Raw genomic sequence first — 21,851 nt, 5'->3', positions numbered from 1 at the left:
TTTTAGGCCGTCAGGGGAGGGGTCAGATTTGATCTAGTGAGTGAGTTTCTTTAGGTTATCTTTAAAGAACATTCACTGACGTTATTAACCAAGACAATTTACTAAATGAAAATTGTGTCGTGATGGATGGATGGAGAAAGCTATTCAAACATAAGAAGTCATGTGAGGGATCCCGGGACAAGCACCCATTTTAAAACTGCAGAGAGGAGAAATAAAAAGCCGGCTTTGATCCTGAGCTGAGCACTGGAGGTCAGAGTGTGAGTAGTCACCCAGTCTCAGCAGCCCCTAGTTTAAACTCGTCCCATCATGAGGACCAGTGGGGTCTTTAAAGAGCTCACACTGGCTTGCATTAGAAATGCCTTAAAATCAGAGACCAAGTCTGTTGTTTGCTCATAGAATGCCGAGCACAGCACAAAGTGCTAAAAGACACTTAATAGTATTTGATGATGATGAATGAGACAATCAGAAGATGACAGGAAGACAGCTGGATAGAGACAGCGGTTCATTTCAACAGAACCCGCTCCTTTAAGAAGTGGGGGTTGCTTTCAAATGCACTACCTTGGAGAAGACTACACAGAAGGCAAGTGAAACAGTGTGAAGCCAACGTGTGCGCTCTGTAAACAAAACAATGAAAACTACAGGGGAAGGTGTGGCTTTATAAATGAAGGCGGAGCAAAGGCTGCTTTGGGCACAGAAAGCACAGGACTAGGAATCAACTGACCGGTACCTACTGTGCCTGAAGTCCATAAAATTCTGCACTCTGCGTAACTGAATGTGTAACAAACCCCAGTCCTCATGGCTGAGAGACAGATCAAACTAGTGCGACATAATGTCAATTATCTGCCAGACCTGGGTCCAGGGGGAGTCCCAGAAGCCCTGGAGACAACAGGGTGACGGGAAGAGCTCACTTCTGACTCCAGATGTCTGGGAGTTCAAGTTGCCACAGCAGAGCACAGCTGGCATTAGCTCTGTGGGCCCGATGTTCTTCCTCTGTGAAACAGGGACAACTGCAGGGCAAGGCCCGTGGGTTGCTTTAAGTCACTGATACCGGGATAGCCCTGCGGAAGGTGCCCCGTGCTGGGAAGTGCTGTTAGTTAAGAGCATAGGCTTGGGGAAAGCAGTAAAACAACAAGCTGGGCTAAGCAGCTCTTCATTACCCAGCCATGTGACTTCGGCTCTGCTGCTTTTTCTCTGGGAAACTTTTCCCACCTGTAAGATGGGAATAAGCGTAGCAATTCATGACTCCCTGGGTCTGCAGAGGACAATGGCATATGCCACTTGGGTGTTCAGTATGGAGCCTACCATTAATGTTCAATAAAAGCTGATAATACTTAGGGTTGTGTTCCAACTCACCTGTCCAGGTGTTTATTAGGATTAAGTGAAACAACACTTAAGGGAAGACACCGTAAGAGCCACAAAGCACTGTCTGCTGAAGGCTGTGTTGCTCATAAGAATAATGTATCGAGTACACTGAAAATGAAGAAACTTAACATCAAAAGCATATGATGTTATTCAGTAAGAAAATGATACTGAGGAAGAAATATGATTTTTTTAAAAAAAAATTGAGTTTTCCCAGACACCATCAGCATCCGCGTAAAAGGGAACCAACAGAGACTCCAGACAGCCGATATGGATCTAGTCTCGTGAGTCTGGTTACATCTGTATGTAACCATCTTGCTCAGAAGTTACAATTCCTTTTCCCAGGCTGAAAAACAGAGCCAGCTTCTCCCAGCTCCATAGTGCAATGGAATTTCAGGAGGGTCTGTGTTTTGGATCAGCCTGTTTTATAAAACCCAAGCGAGGTGGTACACGATACACTGTCTTAGTGAGAAACAGACTCTGGAGGTTTGTTACATATAAATCCCCGAGACTCTGCTTCCCCCAGAGAGCTACTGCCTATCTATTTTTGAAAACTAAGGAAATCAGAGGAAAAAGCCATTTTGGTTCCATTAGGTTTGTAGGAGAATGAATGGGTGCCTGCTGGCAGGAAATTTAATGTAGTTAGGATGTGACTGAAGCAATCAGAGAGCATTTTTACTTTTGTTTGCATGACAGATTAAGCTTGCTCCTCGCACTGTTCTTAGCAGCACACGCCACTTCTAATAGCCTACACACACTCATAGGGTTTGCAAATGAAGGAGAAAGGAGGTTTTTAAAATTGCAAATCCTCTGCAAGGCAAATTTAGCTCCCCTTGAGCCTTCCCTCCAAAGAAGATGGCCTGTTAACCCATTGAAGGAATGCGTGTGCTTGTCTCACAGATGGAACGAGGGTCCCCGTGCACGGCGAGGAATGGCTGAGCTTGTGTAAACACACACACCCCAGTTTCTACTCACCTCTGTACCCTGGATGGGGGGGCAAATATTCCATATCGCGGAGAACAACTAAAATACTGCACACCTCCAACCGAACCATCGTTCTTCCCGTGCGGCTTCTCCAGCTCTATGCCGTACCAATACCCTAGAACATGAATATTGCATCTTAAAAGCCTCGGCACTTCATTCACAATCGTTATGCGGTAATATGAACTCCAAGTCTAGATGGCTTAGTGTTTGCACAAATGACCGAGATGATGGAAGATCATCATGATCACTGAGCTTTCAGATGATAAAATTATAAAATAAAACTTGGAAATTTGAAAAGTGGGAGAAACGTTTTAGCGGCATAATTGCACAGCAGTACATTAAGGGAGAAAAATAAAACACACAAACTCAGATTTGCAGGGAATTAGCCATTACGCAAGGGGAGCCCCACCAAGATATATCTTGAGACTATAATGCAAAAGAAGCCGTCCTTGACTCGAATACAGCAAGCTTCAGTGAGAGCGGCACAGATGATATTGAGACGCATAAATCCTAGCATGGACCGCCGTCTTTGCTTCACCCTCCCAGGAGTAGAACACCACAAACAGCCATTAAATAATTAAACAAGGGCAGAGATAACACGGGAAACACAGGGCAGCACAGTGACGTCGCTCCATCTTCTAGCCAAAGGAAAAGTCTTAGGCTCGATAATAGGAAAACCTGTCTAAGAGACGATCTACGGGCCTCACTCTGAGGCAGGCGAGTCTCTGGAGAGACAAAAGTCAAGGAAGCATTGCCGCACTCCCGGTAGCATGAGCTAAATGGGCATGTTCCTACAGCCGGGATTCCTGGGGGTGCCCAGAATGAGCACACGCCATACAGTTTACACACCCGTGGTCTGAGAAGACAGCACAGAGGTGACCGTAACTGGTCTTTTACAAACAGTAGCAAATAAAGAATAAGCAAGTAAATACCAACCAACTTCCTACATGGAAATTAGGAAATATAAAATATCCCTTCTTTCAGACTACTAGCCCAGAGTCAGTTTCAATTATAGGAACCTTAAAAGAATAAGTTCTCATTTTGTTTTTTTTTGTTGTTGTTGTTGTTTTTGTTTGTTTGACAGTGGCCCTACTATGACACACAAGCAGTGTCCACAAGCCTCTTGTCCAACCACACTAATTCTTTGAAAACAGGCCATCAGTTTTCTGACTCACCTAACCAGGCTAGTCTAGTTAGAATTATTTCTGAGTGTCACAGCTATGACCTTCCAGTCTCCCGTCCTTCTGCCTTTAAGGCGCCATTTAATGTAATGCTTCTCTTTAATTCAAAGTCCCATTCTCACTGGCTACATTTCTGCTACACAATCACTGCATGGCTCTGACAGCACATGGCATACAGCAGAAATAGATAAATTCTGGCACAGCGGCTGTGAAAATAGCCTAGCGGAGAGCTAGGTGAAGTAAGCGCCATCTAGTGCGAGACCTAAGGGAGGCCTGGGCTCTAAAACCGCTCAGATAAGGCCCTGACTTAAACTGAAAGTGGAATTAATCCCAAAGGGTGTGCTGGGAGAGGACTGTTCTTATGATTCTCTCTCCTACACAGCAGGGGACGTTCCTGGTGACCAGGCAGGGTTTGGGCAGCCATGCTGAACAGCAAACTCAGCGCAGAGGACCCTAAACTTCTAAAGGTCCCTGCTCATCTTCTAGAACATAGGCTTCTGGGTGTGCAGGTGTCGTTTGGCCCTGTCTGCCCCAGCCGGTGGGAACCTGGGCTTGAGGATCAGGGCAGGGAGATGCTGATATTCTTGCTCCTGCTTTCACTGTGAGTACTACGGTCCTGTCTCCAGACTACGACTGTACGATTTTAGCCAGTATCTATGACACTGTGGCAGGCTAATTGGCTAGTCTGCAAATAGAGTACGATCTCAGCTCCTTCGTGGGTCTTGACAGACGCTACATTACAAACTTTTCTTTTTCAATAGACATGGTCGGCAACCTTTTCCCAAAATGCCACAATGCCACCAAGTGTTAATATGGCGTATTGCTACTTAAAATACAGACGTGGCTCCATGCAACTGGCTTCTAGTTAAAATTATCACCTTTGAAAATACAAAGCAAGATCATCTTTACCTTTTAAAAATATTTTTTTTCTGTTCATGTGTGTGTACATGAAACTGTGAGTTCTTATCCATCGTGTGTGCAGAAGCCCAGAGAGGCCAGAGGGCAACAGGTCCCCTGGAACTGCAGTTACAGGTGGTTCTGAGTCACCTGATGTGGGTGCTGGGAGCCTTTGCTAGAGCAGTAAGTGCTCGTAAGCACTGAGCCATCTCTCTAGCACTAATCTCTACTTTAGGAAACACAGTATTGGGTAGACTGGGCTGAACATTTAAGTTCACAGACATGCATTTTTAGGACCCAGGGTACACAACAACTTTTCTATTTTCTTTGCTTTTCTTTTCAGGGCATTCTGATAAAAGCTCAGCGGTCCATCTACCTGTTCAACTCCAGGATTATCCTGGAGGGGTGGAGGGGGCTGGCCCTGGAGTGCCTTCCAGTCAGTGAGAATAGAATAAGTAAGTCAAAACAAATTTTAACATTAGGCCAATGTTAAACACAACTGCCGCAAGACTTCTACAGATGCCAGTCAGTCCCAGTACAAACAGCGGGATCTGTATCACTGCCCACGCCCTCTGCCTGGCTGTCACCCAGTAGAAGCGGGAAGTGACAACTCCTGGTGACTAACCACACCTGCCGCTGAAATTTTAAGTCTTTGCTACAGAACTCATGTTGAGCCAAGGCCATTGAGGTCATTACCTGGAGCGAAGTTTGTTGTCCCAAAGAACTTAATGGTGCCCACTCTCTGGCCCACCACCAGCACTCTTTCTCCAAGGCGGAGTTCTCCATCACGGCGGGTGCTACTTGCCGCAGATGGTGCTGAAGAATTCAAACCTGTTCAAGTGGTGGGTTGGAGATTTGGGCAGGAAGGAAAAGAGGAAAGAAAACAAAGCGGGGGGGGACTCAAAAAGCACATTAGTTTAAAAATATCACTCATCTGGCTAGTTGGGTATTTCATTATGCATTCGACACAGCAGTGACCCTCGCTCGGGAGGTCAAGGCACTCAGAGCTTGTACGGGTTCCCTGAGGAAACCACTAGGAAAGACTCAATTCCACTACCACAGCCAGGTGCACTCTCTGCTCCAACAGAGCACTGCATGTGAAGAACCAGAGCTGTGCAAGCCGTTCCTCCGTCACGGTGACCTGCCTTCGATGCTACGGCATGGAAGTAGATACAGACAACACAGGAAGAACATGTGAAACCAAGTGGTAGGACAGGTGTGACCAGTGGGCCAATCCCGAGTCTTATGAAGCAGAGTTGCTGTATCTACCCAGACCCAGTGTAAGTGATACACAGGAATGTAGCTGCAGCTGAAACTACCGCAGGCTGAGCAGACCAAACTGAACAACCCAAAATGTTATATCCCAAAGTCTGAACGTCCTCAAGTTCACATTCAGATCAGAGAGCCACCTCTCAGAGCTTCGGATTTTGAAGGATTTAAGACTTCAGAGCTTCTGGTTAGAGATGGTCAAACAGTAGGTTGCATAAATATTCCAATACCCCAAACAGGACACATTTGGGGTAAGGAATTCCCAACGTTTGACTGGTCTTTATTGCCCTAGCTTGCTTCCTTCAGCTCAATCCAAAACTAGCCCTAAAATGCTCACTGTCTAGTATCTGGTCTTTGAGAAATACTGTCTCAAAGCTGTTCAAATCCACAAGGTGGAATCCTGGGCCCTGTCCTACTGGTAACAAGTACAGTGTAACAGCCCCCATCTGAGAAGGCCTTGAGAACAGTAGGTGAGGCCTGGGAGGGTCAGCACAGGAGAAAACACGAGCCTGTGAAGATGGCGCCAAGGACGCCCAGACCTCGTCACCAAACTCTGCAGCTCAGTCTACAGTTTACACAGTGCTCCTCACCTCCTAAGGTAAAGCTTCACCTTAGGAGTTAACCTAGACAGGTGCACAGCTCACAGATGCCACACTCAGACTGACACCCAGTCTTAGGGCCAGGACACCTCAGGCCCTAAGACTGAGCCTCTGCAGCTCAGTCAAGGTCCAGAGTGAAGCCCTCCTCCCACCCTTCCCCCGTCCCAGCCCTTTCTTTCTGCTCCCATTTACTATCCCTCCGGCCTAATCTGAGCTCTGCCATCTACCCTCCTCTCAGTGCAAAAATCCACAGAAAAAAAAAAGTAGACTCACTCTAGAAAAGTTTATGGAACTGTCTCTGGGGTTCCCACATCACCCCCACAGCCACAGACACCTCCTGTTCTCTGCTCTTTCCCTGTGAAAGGTGACTTTTTTCATTCTGATCATTACCTTCGTCCTCACTATTATTAGGACAACATAATCCTCGATGTATGAAAAGGAAAAATAGTAAGTACATAGCCACACTAGAACCGCTTGTTGGGGCAGGGCATAAATCTACACTCATATAAATTCTAAAATCCAGTAAAGGCCAAAAGTCTAAATTCCAAATACAAGAGTATTTTAAATGCAAATAAAATAAGACCATGCGGGACCTCAGGACTCAGAAGAGAAAGTGGCCAAAGTGGTCGGGGAGTCGGGGAGGGAAGGCAATTGCACCCCAGAACAACTCCAAGCCCAACTTCCAGGCTCCCCAGGTTTCACATCCCGGCTTCCAGAGTTACTGTATTAGGGTCACTGCTGAGGGTTTGGGGACTCCCCACCACCCATAGGTGGCTTGGGGTTTTGCTTTTCTGGGGTGAGGATTGAACCCACACCCTCACTGTGTTAGGCAAGCACCTGAAAACTGAAGCAAACCTCCAGCCTCCCCAAAATGTATTTTTAAACAGAAAACAAAGAAAAGGCAAAACCACCATCCTGAACACTTTCTACAATAAAACACTGGTTCTGTGCAGGTATAAGTGGTGGCCATCGTGAGAATAGTTTAGAACAACCTACACCAAAAAATGGCTCCACTCTCCTACAGGGCAAGGCAAACAGGGTTTGAGACCATGTGGGTGGACTTCAGCTGGAAGCCTGCCATGGCGCTTCCCTCATCCTCACACATGGAGGGAGAGTGGTCACCTCCACAACACTGTCCACCTGGAGCCACCCTGAGCCTCTCCTGAACATGTCAGAAACGACCTTGGCAAAAGCAGAGTGAAGACACCTTTCTAAAGAGGAAGCTGATACGAAGGCACATGAGAGAGCTGGATTAGATGACAGAATGCAGCTTCTCAAACCCAGCTGCAGAGCCAGGAGTCCTGACTGGAGGCTGGGGGCGGGGGCACAGCAAGAAACTCTGGTGTGACTGAAGCCAAGGGGTACAGTGGCAAAGGGGTCCTGCATGGTGCCACCCAAAAAAGCACAGCTCTTTTTTTCTTCTACCTGGGAGGAAGGGAGAAGTGGGAGAGGGGAGACAGACTGAAGCAGGGCAGGGGAAAAGGGAAGGGGAGTGGGGGAAGGGAACTGGGGGAAAGGTGAAGGGTAAAAGGTGAAGGGTGCAGGGCTCTTTCTACACATTAAAAAGAGCAAATCCACTTACAAACAAACCAAGATAAAAAACACCAAGAAAGCCTGGTTGAAAAAGCCATAGATACCAGCACTGGCTCTGGATGGGAGAGAGGGGCTTTTGCTGAGGGTCTTCTTGCCATTGCTGCTGCTTGTAGTCAGCTGCTTCTTGGGGTGACTCTGCTTGTGGTCCAGCGAGGATGTGGAGGAGGAGCTGCTGATGGACCCAGGCTGGGGAGCTGACAGGGGAACAGGAAAGAATCATACTTTAAATGTGGTTTAAAAAAAAAAAAAAAAAAAAAAAAAAAAAAAAAACAAGCAAAAAAAAAAAAAAAAAGGGACCACTAAGATGTTTTCTGGGCAAACTCTTCTAAGACGCTTCACTCAGTCTCCTCGACTGTGGATTAGCTAGTGTCAAATTAAATGCCTGATTTCACCCAAATGCACAGCTGTTTATACACCAAGCAGATCGCTGTTTATAGAAGCAGAAAAGTTTAAGGATTCACGGTGAACTATCTTATGTAGAGGTGTCTCTCTATCAACTAATGTAAGCTAATCTAACCCCCAAACACTCTCTACTCTCCTCAGGGGAAACAGTCATAGAGACCCTTCAGAGACACACGCACACACGCACACACACGCTTGCATGCCACCAACATGTCTCAAGGTAACAACATTTTTAACTTTGAAACATCTGTATTGAACTTGAATGGGAGCAAGGCTGCAGAGGGTCTTCCCTGCAGACCCTGGACGGCTGCCACGTCTCCTGCTAAACTGGTAGTTCTTTACACATGGTAAGAAACGGGTTACGGTAGTTTGTAGTTTTAAAGGGGTTTTTCCTTCCCTGCTTTAACACGAGTCTTTAGGCTGTTCTGCAGTGATGGCACAGGAGTGAGGGTTACAGTACCATCATTTTCTGCCGCAGTCTTCAGCTCTTCACTGGGAGGCAAGGAGAGTGTGGACTCTGAAGCATTCTCCTTTTTTGATGGCATCAATCCTGGTGAATAAGGACAGAAATGATTTCAGAAAATTGACAATTTTGCTAACATTAAGCAAGAAAAATGTATTTTCTGTAAAGTATATGCATCTCTCAATATCTAAATCTTTCCCACTTCTTTTGTGATTTGTTTTGTTTTGAGACAGGGTTTGTCTATGAAGCTCTGGTATCCAGGAACTCACTCTGTAGACCAGGCGACCTAGTCTCCCAGAACTCACAGAGATCTGTCTACCTCTGCCTCCCAAGTGCTGGGATTGAAGGCGTGCACGACTACTTAGTCACTTCTAAAAACACGGTGAATAGACTTTCACAGACAGAAGGAACCAGCACCTCAATGTTTAAGGTAGTAAAAAGGAGCTGGACACACTGCTCAGTGCACAGCACCTACCGAGTTCTAGACTCCAGCACTGCGAAACTAAGAAAAAAGAAGAGGCTGTATTTGCAGTACATCTAAGAACTTTCCCAAGCTTTACTCTGCTAACCATCTCTAAATCTGAAGCATTATATCTGATGGTTAATAGGATTGCTCGGAACTTCTCTGTCACACCAGAGGGCATGGCAAACCTGCCACTGCTGAGATATGGCTGAGTAGGACTTGAAAACAGATTATATAACATTGTTTTCTACTATATCCAATTCCCACAACAATTCCATCTGGGCAGGAGGGGCAGGGATAGAAAAGCTCTTAATAATAGATAATGGTTGTTGGATAAGACTTTCTTATCAATTGTATCAACTTATTTAAAGAAACTAAATGGACCTCCACACTTGCATTTCTGGTCAATATTTGGAGTGAAGAATTCTCCAGGGGATTGTCTACAAACTGAAACCATACACAGTCCTTTCCCTGAAAAGTTCTCGGTTTAACACGGCCAAAGACCTGAACCAGTGACTGTGTGTGAGGACACTGTTCATCCCAAGGTCTAGGCGAGGGAGGAAGCGGTGGAAGCTCGGCAAAGAGAAGCCAGGGGCTCATCAAGATCTCACCGAACTGGGGCTGCAGTGGGTCGAACTTCTTCCCCCAGAGTAGAGGTCTTGTAGGAGGAAGTGAGAGTGGAATTCTTGGAAAGTCAGAGAGAAAAATCTCACAGAATGACGAGGCATATGGGAAGCTTGTCTGGAAAGGAGTCCTCTGGGGACTGAGATGAGGGAAACTGAACCAGCAGATAACAGTAAACCTCAGAGGGGGCAGTGCCTGGCTGAGGGTGCTGCCCAACTGGACAGTGCTTGCCTAGCATTGCAAGTTCAATTCCTAGGTCTGCAAAGAAGCGGGAGAAGAGCAGAGGATTGGAGGGGGAAGGGGAGAGGATTGAAGGGGTGGAAGGATTAGAGGGAAGGTGGGTGCTGCAACTCTCCTGTAGAGAGGACAGATGGGAATAGCCTGTCCAGAAGGAGTCTTGTCCTGGACTTGAAAGGGAGGACTGGTCTGGACAGATGGTCCAGTTATGTGACATTTCTTCAGTGGCCACAGCATGAAGGAGGGGGAAGAAAGGCTAGAAGCAGGGGCCAAGGGCAATTGCTCCAGTGACCCAAGGAGGGCATGAGGTGCCACAGCAGCTACAAAGAGGGAAAACAACCTGTGGAGTGCAATTCCCATTGATTTCATTTTCCAGCCCTAGAGTTCCATTTGGTCCTTTCATCTGAACTGTCATCAAGATGACTGAACACGAAGTTTTAAAAATGATATAAAGATCTTTTTGTGTATCTGCCCAGTTTCCCCTTAAAACAGCATTTCACAAAACTATATATAGAACAATGTCCCAACCAGGACATGTAAATTGTTCTCAGCCACTAATGTATACTTGCCATCAGTGTGTGTGTGTACATGTGTGTGCATGCATTCATGCACACATGCACAGCATTTCAATCTTCTTTTTGTTTCTCCTGAAGCTTGTTTTAAGAGAGCTCACCTTAATTTTCTTGCTTTTTTTTTTGTTCCCTAGCTCATTTATTGCACCTTAATTTTCATCCCGAGAGCATGACTGTGATATACTCTCTAAAGTATTTTGTTTGGATTTTTTTAGGGTAAGATCTCATTATGTAATCCCAGATATGATATCTATAGATATCAAGAATATCTATAGGGGGCTGGAGAGATGGCTCAGAGGTTAAGAGCATTGCCTGCTCTACCAAAGGTCCTGAGTTCAATTCCCAGCAACCACATAGTGGCTCACAATCATCTGTAGTGGGGTCTGGTGCCCTCTTCTGGCCAGCAGGCACACATGCAGAGAGAACACTGTATACATAATAAATAAATAAATAAATAAATAAATAAATAAATAAATATTTTTAAAAAAGAATATCTATAGATAAAAACTTTACAGCCATATTAAGATATTTTAAATTATCCTACTAAGCAGAAAAATATTCCAAGCATATAATTAAAGATGGCTGTAACAATGTCAGCTCTTTTAAATTGGTAGAAAGATTAAATGTGATATCAGCTTAAACTTTAGTATATCTATTTTTAAAAGAAACTTAAGAACATATTCTAAACTATGTAACAAGTGGGACTTACAGGGGTCCCAAAGAAGGGGGACAACAATCTTTAAGATAGGAAGGAGGCTTTTCTCTCCACTGAGAGCAGGATTCTTTCTTCACATCAAATAATTATGAAGAACAACCAAGGACACTTGAGCAACAAGTGGAACAGAAGAGAAAGACACACTGCACATCTGGACAACATCCTTTTAGATGGTGGAAAGCCTTCCTGCTCCAGCTACCAATGGGTTAACAGATATGTACTAAATACTTATTTTGTGTTATGTGCTCCTATGAATACTAAATCACAAATTATTCTCACGGTCTACTTGAATTTAGAACTTGATCGAGAGCACAAAAGATTTACACAAATAAAGCAATCAGTGGGCAAGATAACAACCGGACTGTACAGATTATAAGAATACACATGCACGGCTGGAGAACAAAGAGGTTAAACAAGTTGGATTCCTCAGCCAGGAGCAGAGTCTGTATGGAGTGAGGAACAGCAAGGATCTCTGAGGGACACCCACGGGTGAGGAAAGGCAGAGGGAGAGTGAGCACGTGCGTGCGTGAAGCAGGGCAGAGGATCAGCAAAGCGCAGCCAACCAGAGGAGCAGAAAAGAGGCCCCATCAGGCAACAAAGGGACATCCAGAAGAGGCGAGGAGCAGGAACTCGCTGGAGGCATAAAACCCAGCACTGAGGCTGACCATGGAGTGTTAGAAGCACACAGAAAGTAGGAAAGGATGAACCACCACTGCCGGGACTTACGTCCTTATTCACAACTGAGACCAAAAACACAGAGCCTTGGTTTTGTAGGGTTCAGCTTGTGCGGTGGACTAACAAAAAGAGTAGAGCAGTTTGAACACCATAAATCCCAGAAATACAATCTGAAATATAGTCTAGGCGGTCATGATCGTCCCAGCTTGACCTACCAGAATTCACTTTGGATGTGATGTGAGCTACATCCACCTTCTGGGATCGGACGTGAGGTGCCGCTCTCGTGGAAAGAGTGTGTGTGGTATTTTTCCTCCCCTCTTTCACTTTACTTATCTTTGAAAGGGGCGCAAAAATACCTGAGGGTAAAAGCAGAATTGTAGTTAGTGTGGAATGACTGAATAATTTCAAACACAGGGCAAATGCTAGCTGCTCTAACTCAGGCTCCGTTTAGTACCTACCACACATCCTGTAAGGAGACATGGCACTTGCCCTCAGAGCCGGCACAATCATCTAGTGCAAAGACTAAATACATAAGAACTTAGGAACCACACAAGAGATACATAATCTACTGTGGAGTGAGACTCAGGGGAACAAGAAATGTGTAGAAGTTACCATCTTCTCTATGTGATGAGAATAAGCAATCACACCGCGTAAGCCATGCCAGGTCACGTCACCCTCCCACACTGTAGCTCTTCATACCCTGTCTCCCTCTTCCTTCTGTAGTGCACACCTTTGAAAGACAAATTCAAATGCCGCTCTTGCCCGTATTCTCCCACTCTAACTAATTACAGTCTCTTACACACAGGACAGACACAATAAATCTGTTTGGCTGTATAACATAATCTTCCCCAAAGGCCTAGCCCTCAATTCCTGCCAATCAGAAGCAACACAGTGTGTAGTGAGGAAGGGAGGTGAACAGACAGGGGACTGACGACCTATAGCAGTTGGGAGTATAAAATCCCACTAAAGAGTTTATGGAAGCAATAAAATATCCAGTTTGAGTAAGTACACACAGACATTGAGGAGAGGGAATACGAACTCTATATGCCAAGATTGTCTCCCTAACACACTTAAAAAGAAAACAAAGTCATAATGTGTACATTACACTCTGAGTGTTTACAATCTAACAAACACACATCATATAGAATGTGATCTGTTTAAAGCAGGGTGTGAGCACTCTGCCCACAGCTGAGAAGTGCCAGCTGCCCTGCTTCCATGAAAACCTTTGGCGTTCCTTTCTCCTTTGGACTCTGCATGACCTTCTCTTGATTTTCCTGACCTTTGGAACTTATTTGTAATTATCTTTCATGCCACTGACCTGAGGTTGTCCTTGACTTTCTATTCAAATTTCTTTTCGTTGCAAATTGTGCACCAAGAGGGAAAGGAGAGAGAGAGAGAAAAAACAAAACTTGGCAATGAGGATGACGGCAATGATACGATTAAATCTGACAAGGTTTGAAGAAGGAAATATTCTATTCTGTATATATGCATTTCTACACTTTCTGGAACTCGGGAATTCTTACCTAATCCTCCTCATGGAATTAATTTTAAGGAAATAAACTTAGAGGTGTGCACACGGGCTGTGAGGCTATGCTTGTATAAAAAGGATGGACCTCAAGAAGCACACTTTCTAGCTTATCAAAACGTACTGGCCTCTAACTTATTACCATGTTCCAGGGATACTTTTTGGAGAAAATAAAATCTAGGAAAAAAGTAATTGTCTGGCAACAAGACAAATGAAATTGATCCCATCTGTGAGCTATAGCAGCCCCTCTATCTGCCCAGATACGTTCAGGGTGTTCTGCATAAACTGTGTTTTTCCTACCCAGACATTAAAATGTAATTTAGAAACCAAGTACAGTAGAAAATCAACACTGGCCAATCATAGCATAGACCAGCTAACAAGGTACATCAGCAATGACTATTAACAGGATGTGGTGACCTGACCCTGGGATATCTTCTGGCACTGTACTATAATGTGGTTGACCATGGGGAACTGAAACCACTCATTAATGAAGTCTACTGTGCTGCATCACCACCACCAAGCAAGACAGTGAAGACAGTCATTCATGAAACACAGTCAAGAAATTTAAAAACCAGGCCAGGCAACCAAGAGCCAGGCGGTGGTGGTGCACACCTTTAATCCCAGCACTTAGGAGGCAGAGGCAGATGGATCTCTGTGAGTTCGAGGCCAGCCTGGTCTAGAAGAGCTAGTTCCAGGACAGGAACCAAAAGCTACGGAGAAACCCTGTCTCGAAAATAAAAAACAAAAACAATAAAGGCCACCAAGCCTGACAACCTGACTTCAATTGCTGGGAACCACATAGTAGAAGAGAATCAACTCCTACAAACTGTCCTCTGACCTCCATACACCATGGTACACTAAAATGTGCACATGCAGGCATGCACACACCCACACACATACACACAATATATAAATGTAAAAAAGAAAAAATATTATTATTACAGTATAAAATTATATCCGTGGGAAACTTTGTGTGAATACAGGCAATCAAACCAAAGAACTGAAAATTAGAACATATATATGAAAATAGAGTACAAACTTTACTTCTAATTTGATTAGTGTCAGTAACATCATACATGATGCTCAATAAGTGACCTGCTTTCTTTTGTTTTTATTATGAGATAAAGTTTCATGTAACCCATGATGAACCTGAAACTGGCTATGTATCCATGGATGGACTTAAATTTCTGATCCTCCTGCCTCTGCTTCCCAAGCGATTACAGGTGTGCAGTACCTTCATGCATTTATGTGGTGCCAGGATGAAATCCAAGCCCCGAGCAGTTCAGCAAGTGCTCCATTAACTGAGGCTGCACCCAGCCAAGGTTCCTTCTTGTCTTAATTTGAGGGAAAATGTGTGGGTTGTTTTTTTTTTTTTTTTGGTAATCTCCAAAGGAAATTTCCATATAGAAATACATTTGTTTCAAAGGTGATGGAGGAGGATCATCTGTCTATCTGTTGCTTTCATTGGTTAATTAATAAAGAAAACTGCTTGGCCTGATAGGTCAAAACATAGGTAGGCGGGGAAGAGAGAACAGAATGCCGGGAGAGAGAAGGCAGTGAAGCAGACGCTATAGCTCTCCTCTCCAAGATGGACACAGGTTAAGAGCCTTCCTGGTAAGGCACCACCTCGTGGTGCTACACAGATTATTAGAAATGGGTTAATCAAGATGTGAGAATTAGCCAGTGAGAGGCTAGAGCTAATGGACCAAGCAGTGTTTAAAAGAATACAATTTGTGTGTTGTTATTTCGGGTGTAAAGCCGTGCAGGAGCTGGGCGGGAACGCAGCCCGCTGCTCCTTTTACACAAAGGATAATCAAATATTTAATTCTAATGACTTAAAATAATTATATTGCACACAATTCCTCATTTGCATTGATCTTGTTTGTCTTCCTTTATCATTATTATTATTAATCAAGTCACTTGAATAAACCACAACTACATTTGAAGCTGTGGCTGGGAGCACAGTGAGCAGGCTCCCTCGCTGCCTGGTAACCCAGCGTGCTCACTGGCTTTCCCCAGAAGCTGACACAACTGTAAGGTTGACCAAAAAGAAGCACATGGCCATCCCTTTTAAAAGAAGAGCAGTGAGTTCTCAGATACACACAGCTCGTCTAATGTGTTCATCCCCTTTAAAAATGTCAGCAACGAATAAAAATGGTATAAATTCTAAGAGAAATTTACTTTTTAATGGAGAAAATGGAAGCTTCTGAGTGGAGGAAGGAAGACAGCCTGAAACTCCTAATCGGCAGCCAGAGAAGCTCGGGGAAGCAGCTGGCAAACTGTGGTGGGTGTGAGACGCATCCTGGCCACCGCTAGGCTCCGGCGTTGTCCTGGTACAGAGCCATGACAATCTGCTCACACTGCCTGCACTGCTCACTCACAGTAACAGTGGAGCTGGGCATCACAACAGAGACCATGAGGCCCACTAAGCAGTCACTGTCTGGCCTCTCCAGCTTGCCAAGTTCTACACTAGATAATACTGTCTTAAATACTAAGGGACATGTTTTACGATCAGTCTGCAGCTCCTCCTCCCTAACTACCTCAGCAAACAGTAGAAATAAATGTTGTCAGAATGGAGGGTTCTTATTTTACGCCTGAGATTTCTTTCAGGAAGCTACTGAAGGATGTGCTCCACCAAAACGAGGGCATAAACTAAGAAAGAAACTGGCTGGAAAAAGCAATAGCACCAAATCTTTCCCTTTACAGAACAAAGTGGAGAGGTGTCTAAGAGAATGAGCCATTTATACGGATTATTTACAAACACAAGCATTGATCTGATATCAGAAGATACAGCTTCCACAGAGGTTCTTGCCTCTGAAGAGCAAGTGTCAGGGGGAAGGAAGGCTTGTTTCTTTCCAGTAAGCCTGACAGTCTATCAAGTTAGTCAGAGTGTTTACTCTGGTAATTACTGGAAAGCACAACAATAATAGTATCCACACTATTAAATCAATTACTAAGAGGCTACAACTTAACAAACTAGTATCGCTAGCGCAAACAAACTGAACACAGTGATCCTGGCATGAACCACAGCACTGACCCTAACTCTGTGTATAAACACAGCACAAAACCAGAGGCAGGAATGAAGGAGAGAATCCCCAACTGCACTGCCCTCCACCTCAGGCACCTTAGCAATGACCTCACTCAGTACACCAACATTACTCAGCAGGAGCATGACCTTAATTTTTAAATTATGGCCCCCACATCCCAACCTACCTCTGATTATTTAAGGTCCAGAAGCAGAAGACCAAGGCTCCCAGCTCTACTTTACCAAGCTTGCCTATCCTTCCAGTGAGTTCATGAGCCCATGCCAGCAAGCTCACCACAAATCTGACTGACACCGTCCCAATGTGTGACTAAAAGTCTGTGATCCTGTTCTGAGCTTGGCTGCCAAAAGTAGTCATCAGAGAAAAATTCAGACTAAACCCCTGACCCTGTTCCAGCAAAGCTCCTAATGGGATCCATAATTATGTACAGAAAAATATAAACATTTCCACATGAATAAAATATGTAATTTATAACTAGCTCTTGAATTATATATCATCAAGAACAATTATATATTACATTTATTAAGGAATGAAAATAAAATATAATCATCATAAAGGAAAAATATTTTAGCTGTATATTAAATATCATAAAAGATTGTGAGTAAAGTTCAAACCCGAATACCAAATTGGAAAAATGAATTTTTTTAAACTCTTAGCAGTTCCTAAATACTAATATTTCAGTTTAAATGGACAACCATGAATATACAGGAGCCAAATAATCCTGTCTCTATTGCTCTCTCTCTCCTGTCTGTCACTGTGTGTGTATGTGTGTGTGTGTGCTGTGTGTGTGTGTGCTGTGTGTGTGTATGTGTGTGTGTGCTGTGTGTGTGTGTGCTGTGTGTGTGTGCTGTGTGTGTGTGCGTGTGTGTGTGCTGTGTGTGTTTCTCTCTTACACAAGGCACAACTAAGTATTTAGGATCTTCTTGCGCAAGGCTGGGAAGATAGCTTAGTTGGTAAAGTGCTTGCTATACAAACATAACATGTCTGAAAGCACATGCCTGCAACCCCAGCAGACAGGCACATCTCTGGGGACTGCTGGTCAGCCAGCCTCAACAAATCAGTGAGCTCCAGCCAGAAAGAGACCCTGCTTCAAAAAACAAGATGGTTCCTGAGGAACAATACCCAAAGTTAACCTCTGTCCTACACACACACACACACACACACACACACAATGAATATATACATAAAACTAAAATAAAAAATTTTCTGTCTCATCATGAGCTGAGAAAAAGAATGAAAAACAAGTTTTTAACACATCAAATTGGAAAACTTAAAGGAAAAGAAGCCATTTTTTAAAAAAATCACATTTTGAGAAATATTTAAAAACTTACACAAATTATAATGATATCCAGTTAAAATGTAGAATATATAACAAATATATATGTATACATACATATATAAAATCTATGAGAGCCAGAAAGAGGAATAGTGTGCTGAGATGATCAAAATACATTGATTAAATATGTAAAATTTTCAAAGAAAAACATTAAAAGTTTAAAACATATCAAAAATATGCAAGTGATTTCTATTTTCTTCCTTCTCCTGTTTTATGACTTTTATGTCTTACACACTGAGCATTTTTATAAGCAAAAAGTATAAATAGACAAGGAGAAGGGTCTACCCTAAGTGTGTGACAGAGAGAAACCAGTACTAATTATATAACCTGACAGGCGCCAGCTAAGCAGCCGACAGCTCTGTGCTGACAGTCCCCACCCAGGTAGCTTATATCGCCCAGTATACTCCATCCTCACCTGCGCCTCGGGCCCTCTCCCCTTTTATAGGAGCCAGACCGAGGATCACACAGCCCCAACCTGAAGCTGAGGAAGAGTCAGCAGCCAAAGCCCCCAGTTCTCATCAGGGTGCTGCCCCCTTCCCGCTGAGCTGGGCAACCATGGAGATAATGTCAGAGAGGAGGAAAAACAACAACATAGTGAGAACAGCAGACCGACCTCAGCATGTCTGAGCGTGTGAAGGAAAGAGAAAGCAGAAAGGGGGGATGTTAGGAGGGAAGAGGGCAGAGGGAAGACATTCAGACAAACGTTTGTCAGGAAGAGAAAGGACTGTCCCAGCTCAGGGACAGAGTCAAAGCCCTTCTCACTGCTTTTCCATCAGCTCGCTGGCTCCAGAGAGCCAAGTCCCTCTCTGTGGCCTGATACCACCACATGCAGATCTACAGAACCCAGCTGCTAACCAGGCTACAGAACCTGCTGCCTAACAGTGCTCAGACACGCTAAGCAGCAGGCCCGTCCACCTCAACCGCTTCCTTTCACAGCCCCCCACCTACTCAACTGTCTGCCCCTCAAAACCACCCCCGAGAAGGTGAAAAGACAGCTCAACTGGGAACTGTAAGCATTAGGATCTGAGTTTAACACCCAGCACCAATACAACGTGTGAGCATGTGACTGTAATCCCAGTGCCTTGGGGCAGAAAACAGGAGGCTCCCCAAGGCTCAGGGCTGGCCGGCCAGAGCAGCTGAGTCCCAAGATCCAGCGGAACACCACCTCTGGCCTCCACATGCACACTGGTGTGCACGCACAATTAGTCCCAGTGAGTCCCAGGGCAGAGGCAGAAATTCCCTCCCTGAAAGGACAAGCCAATCCTAGCATACTCTCCATTCACCAGTCAGTACGAGATGCCTGTGACTCCTGTGAACTGGTTCTCTAAACCACCACAGCATCGCTGCATGCTCCAACCTGGAACCAGGTCCCTGGATCGGGAACCACAGATCCCAGCATGCGGGCTCTTCTCCCTGACCACCTTGGATTCTAACATCCATCCCTCTACTCAGTCTGCTTGTCTGTCCTCAGCTCTCTTGCAGACTTCTTATAGTAGAACATTCTAAAAGAACAACCAAGTAAACCAGACTCTGTTCTTCGTCAGCACCCATTCCCAAACAGTTTGACAAGCCTTGACGGGAAGAGGACCTAGCCTTGCAGCCTGCTAACTACTCTACATCTGTGTCCTCAAGTCTACAGTCGGTCCCTGGCATCCCGTGGCTGCCCCCTGCACTGCCCTGACCTGGTCGAGTTTCTCTCCTCACTGCCCACCTCCATCCTCCTCTCTCCCACCTCCATCCACCCCCAGTCCTCTCCTTACATCAGAAAATGACCTCACTTCTCATTTTCTGAGAAAACAGAAACATCTTCCCAGAATCTCTCTCCTTAGGGAGAGTGAGCCATGCCTGGACTGACGCCAGGCTAACCCTGGCACAACCCTTTCAACTTCTCAAGGACCTTCCTCCTCCAACCATTCCCTCCTTTAAAACATTCCCATCAGTGGAAACAAGATAGACCAGCTCCTGCGTGGAAAATAGCCTCAGTCCACACCCTCCTATATAAGCTACAAGAAAGAATGAAGCAGAACTGATCAGGGGCAGAACGTGGTTCAACCTTACCATATTTGGGAGCACACTTGAAGTACTGGACTCTCCCAACACTTCCATTGTTTTTTCCTTCTGGCTCATCCAGCTCAACGCCAGCCCACTGCCCGCTTGCAAACTCAGTTGTTCCACAAAATCTTAATGTCCCGACCTAGAGAAAACATAAAACAGGTTTTCAGTCTTATCGGTAATTTTAACTGCCCTGTTCTTAGCAATAGTACTTTGTAAGTCTTTCAAAGTAGACTTTTGAATAAGAAAGCAAATTTGCCAAGACTTTTTAAATGGCAAAGGAGTTTACCAGGAAGACATGGGATCCTTCCTAGGTGATGTTCTTTCCCAGCAGAACTGGAAAGAAAAGTCCATGTTGCAGTGGGATTCAGCTCACCTCTCTCAGTTACCAAGAGATTTGAGCTGACCAGAAATCAGTGACGATACATAGAGAAAAAGGAAGCCAGCTATAAACCAACTCAACTAAGCTGCTATCTATAGAGTACCCCACCCAAAACAGAGCATATAAGTGCCAAAGAACAGAGCTGGAGAGATGGCTTAACAGTTAAGAGCACTGACTGCTCTTCCAGAGAACCAGGGCTCAACTCCCAACACCCACAAGACAGCTCCAACTGTCTGTTACTTCAGTTTCAGGAAATCCATTGTACATGTCTGACCTCCGTGGGTACCAGGTACACAAGTGGTGCACATACATTCATGCGGGCAAAACACCCAGACACATGCAATAAAAAAGAAATTTTAAATTTTATTTTTGTTTGTTTTGTTTGTTTTGTTTTGTTTTGTTTTGAGACAGGGTTTCTCTGTGTAGTCCTGGCTGTCGTGGACTCGTTTTGTTGACCAGGCTGGCCTCGAACTTATAGAGATCTGCCTGCCTCTACCTCCCAAGTGCTGGGATTAAAGATGTGTGCTACCACTGCCTGGTTAAATTTTAAGAAAGAATAGAAATCACATATAATATGTTTTTGAACCATAATAGAGTTAAACTAGAAACCATTAGCAGGGAGATACATGATACTCTCTGGATACATGGAATTGTACCAAGTACCTATAAATAACCCATGGTGAAGGAGAGGAAAATCAGAAGGAAAACTTTAAAAAAATATTTGAATGAAAATTAGTCTATCAGAATATGAGTGTGCACCTTAGAAACAGCCAAAAACAAGTGTCTAAATTCCCACCTCAACAAACTAAGATTAAGACCCAAAGCCAGAGAGAGAAACTAATAAATATTCAAATAAACTAAGAACATAAAAATAATACAGAAAATCAATAAAACCAGTAACACATTTTTTGAAAATTAAAATTATTAAACCTCTATACAGAAGCCATTTTTTAAAAGAGAGAGAGAGAGCTAAAAGACACAAATTGCCAACATCACCAACGAAAGGGGGACATAGTGGCCAATATTTGAGAAAATGAGCTGATATTATGAACAGTGCTGCCTGCCCATTCATCTCACAGGTGCTGTTAAACATTTCAGTTCCTTGGAAGATACAGACTCTCAAAATGCAATTAATGCCCGAATTTGTGATTTAAAACTGAAGAAAGAAAAAAGCTCCCAAGAACAGACAGCTCCAATGACAAATTTTACCAAAAATGTCTTAACAAAATACAAATTTTATACAACCTCTTCTAGAATTTAAATGAAGGGACTGATTCCCAAGGTATTTTAGAAAACCAACATAACCTTGACATTAAAAATGGCCAAAGGCACAAGCAACTACATCTATATCCCTCTGGAGCACAAACACAGGCATCTTCAACAAACTTAGAGTCCGACAGCAATAAGTAGACTACCACATGGTGACGAAGGGATGCAAAGATGTCATGGAGGGAATTACCCAGCACAATCCTCCTGTCC

The 21,851-nt window shown here is 44.3% G+C and overlaps 1 protein-coding gene across 2 annotated transcripts in view; it reads right to left on the bottom strand.

The window, feature by feature from the left end:
* Positions 1–21,851, bottom strand: part of Clip4 (CAP-Gly domain containing linker protein family member 4) — a 67,358-nt gene that overhangs the window by 17,055 nt on the left and 28,452 nt on the right. For both annotated transcript variants that reach the window (XM_050163008.1, XM_050163007.1), the window contains exons 8-13: positions 19,997–20,132; positions 12,249–12,389; positions 8,745–8,834; positions 7,927–8,076; positions 5,118–5,252; positions 2,335–2,458 (exon numbers count right to left, since the gene is read on the bottom strand). In XM_050163008.1, the coding sequence (XP_050018965.1) occupies positions 2,335–2,458; positions 5,118–5,252; positions 7,927–8,076; positions 8,745–8,834; positions 12,249–12,389; positions 19,997–20,132 (776 nt within the window). The remainder of the gene's footprint in view (positions 1–2,334; positions 2,459–5,117; positions 5,253–7,926; positions 8,077–8,744; positions 8,835–12,248; positions 12,390–19,996; positions 20,133–21,851) is intronic.

The sequence above is a fragment of the Alexandromys fortis genome, unplaced genomic scaffold, assembly GCF_014885135.2.
Source record: "Alexandromys fortis isolate MF-2015 unplaced genomic scaffold, M_Fortis_MF-2015_v1.1 scaffold_148, whole genome shotgun sequence".
Lineage (NCBI taxonomy): Eukaryota > Metazoa > Chordata > Mammalia > Rodentia > Cricetidae > Alexandromys > Alexandromys fortis.
Note: the sequence above shows the minus strand (reverse complement) of the source record. Positions and strands in the feature narration are given on the sequence as shown.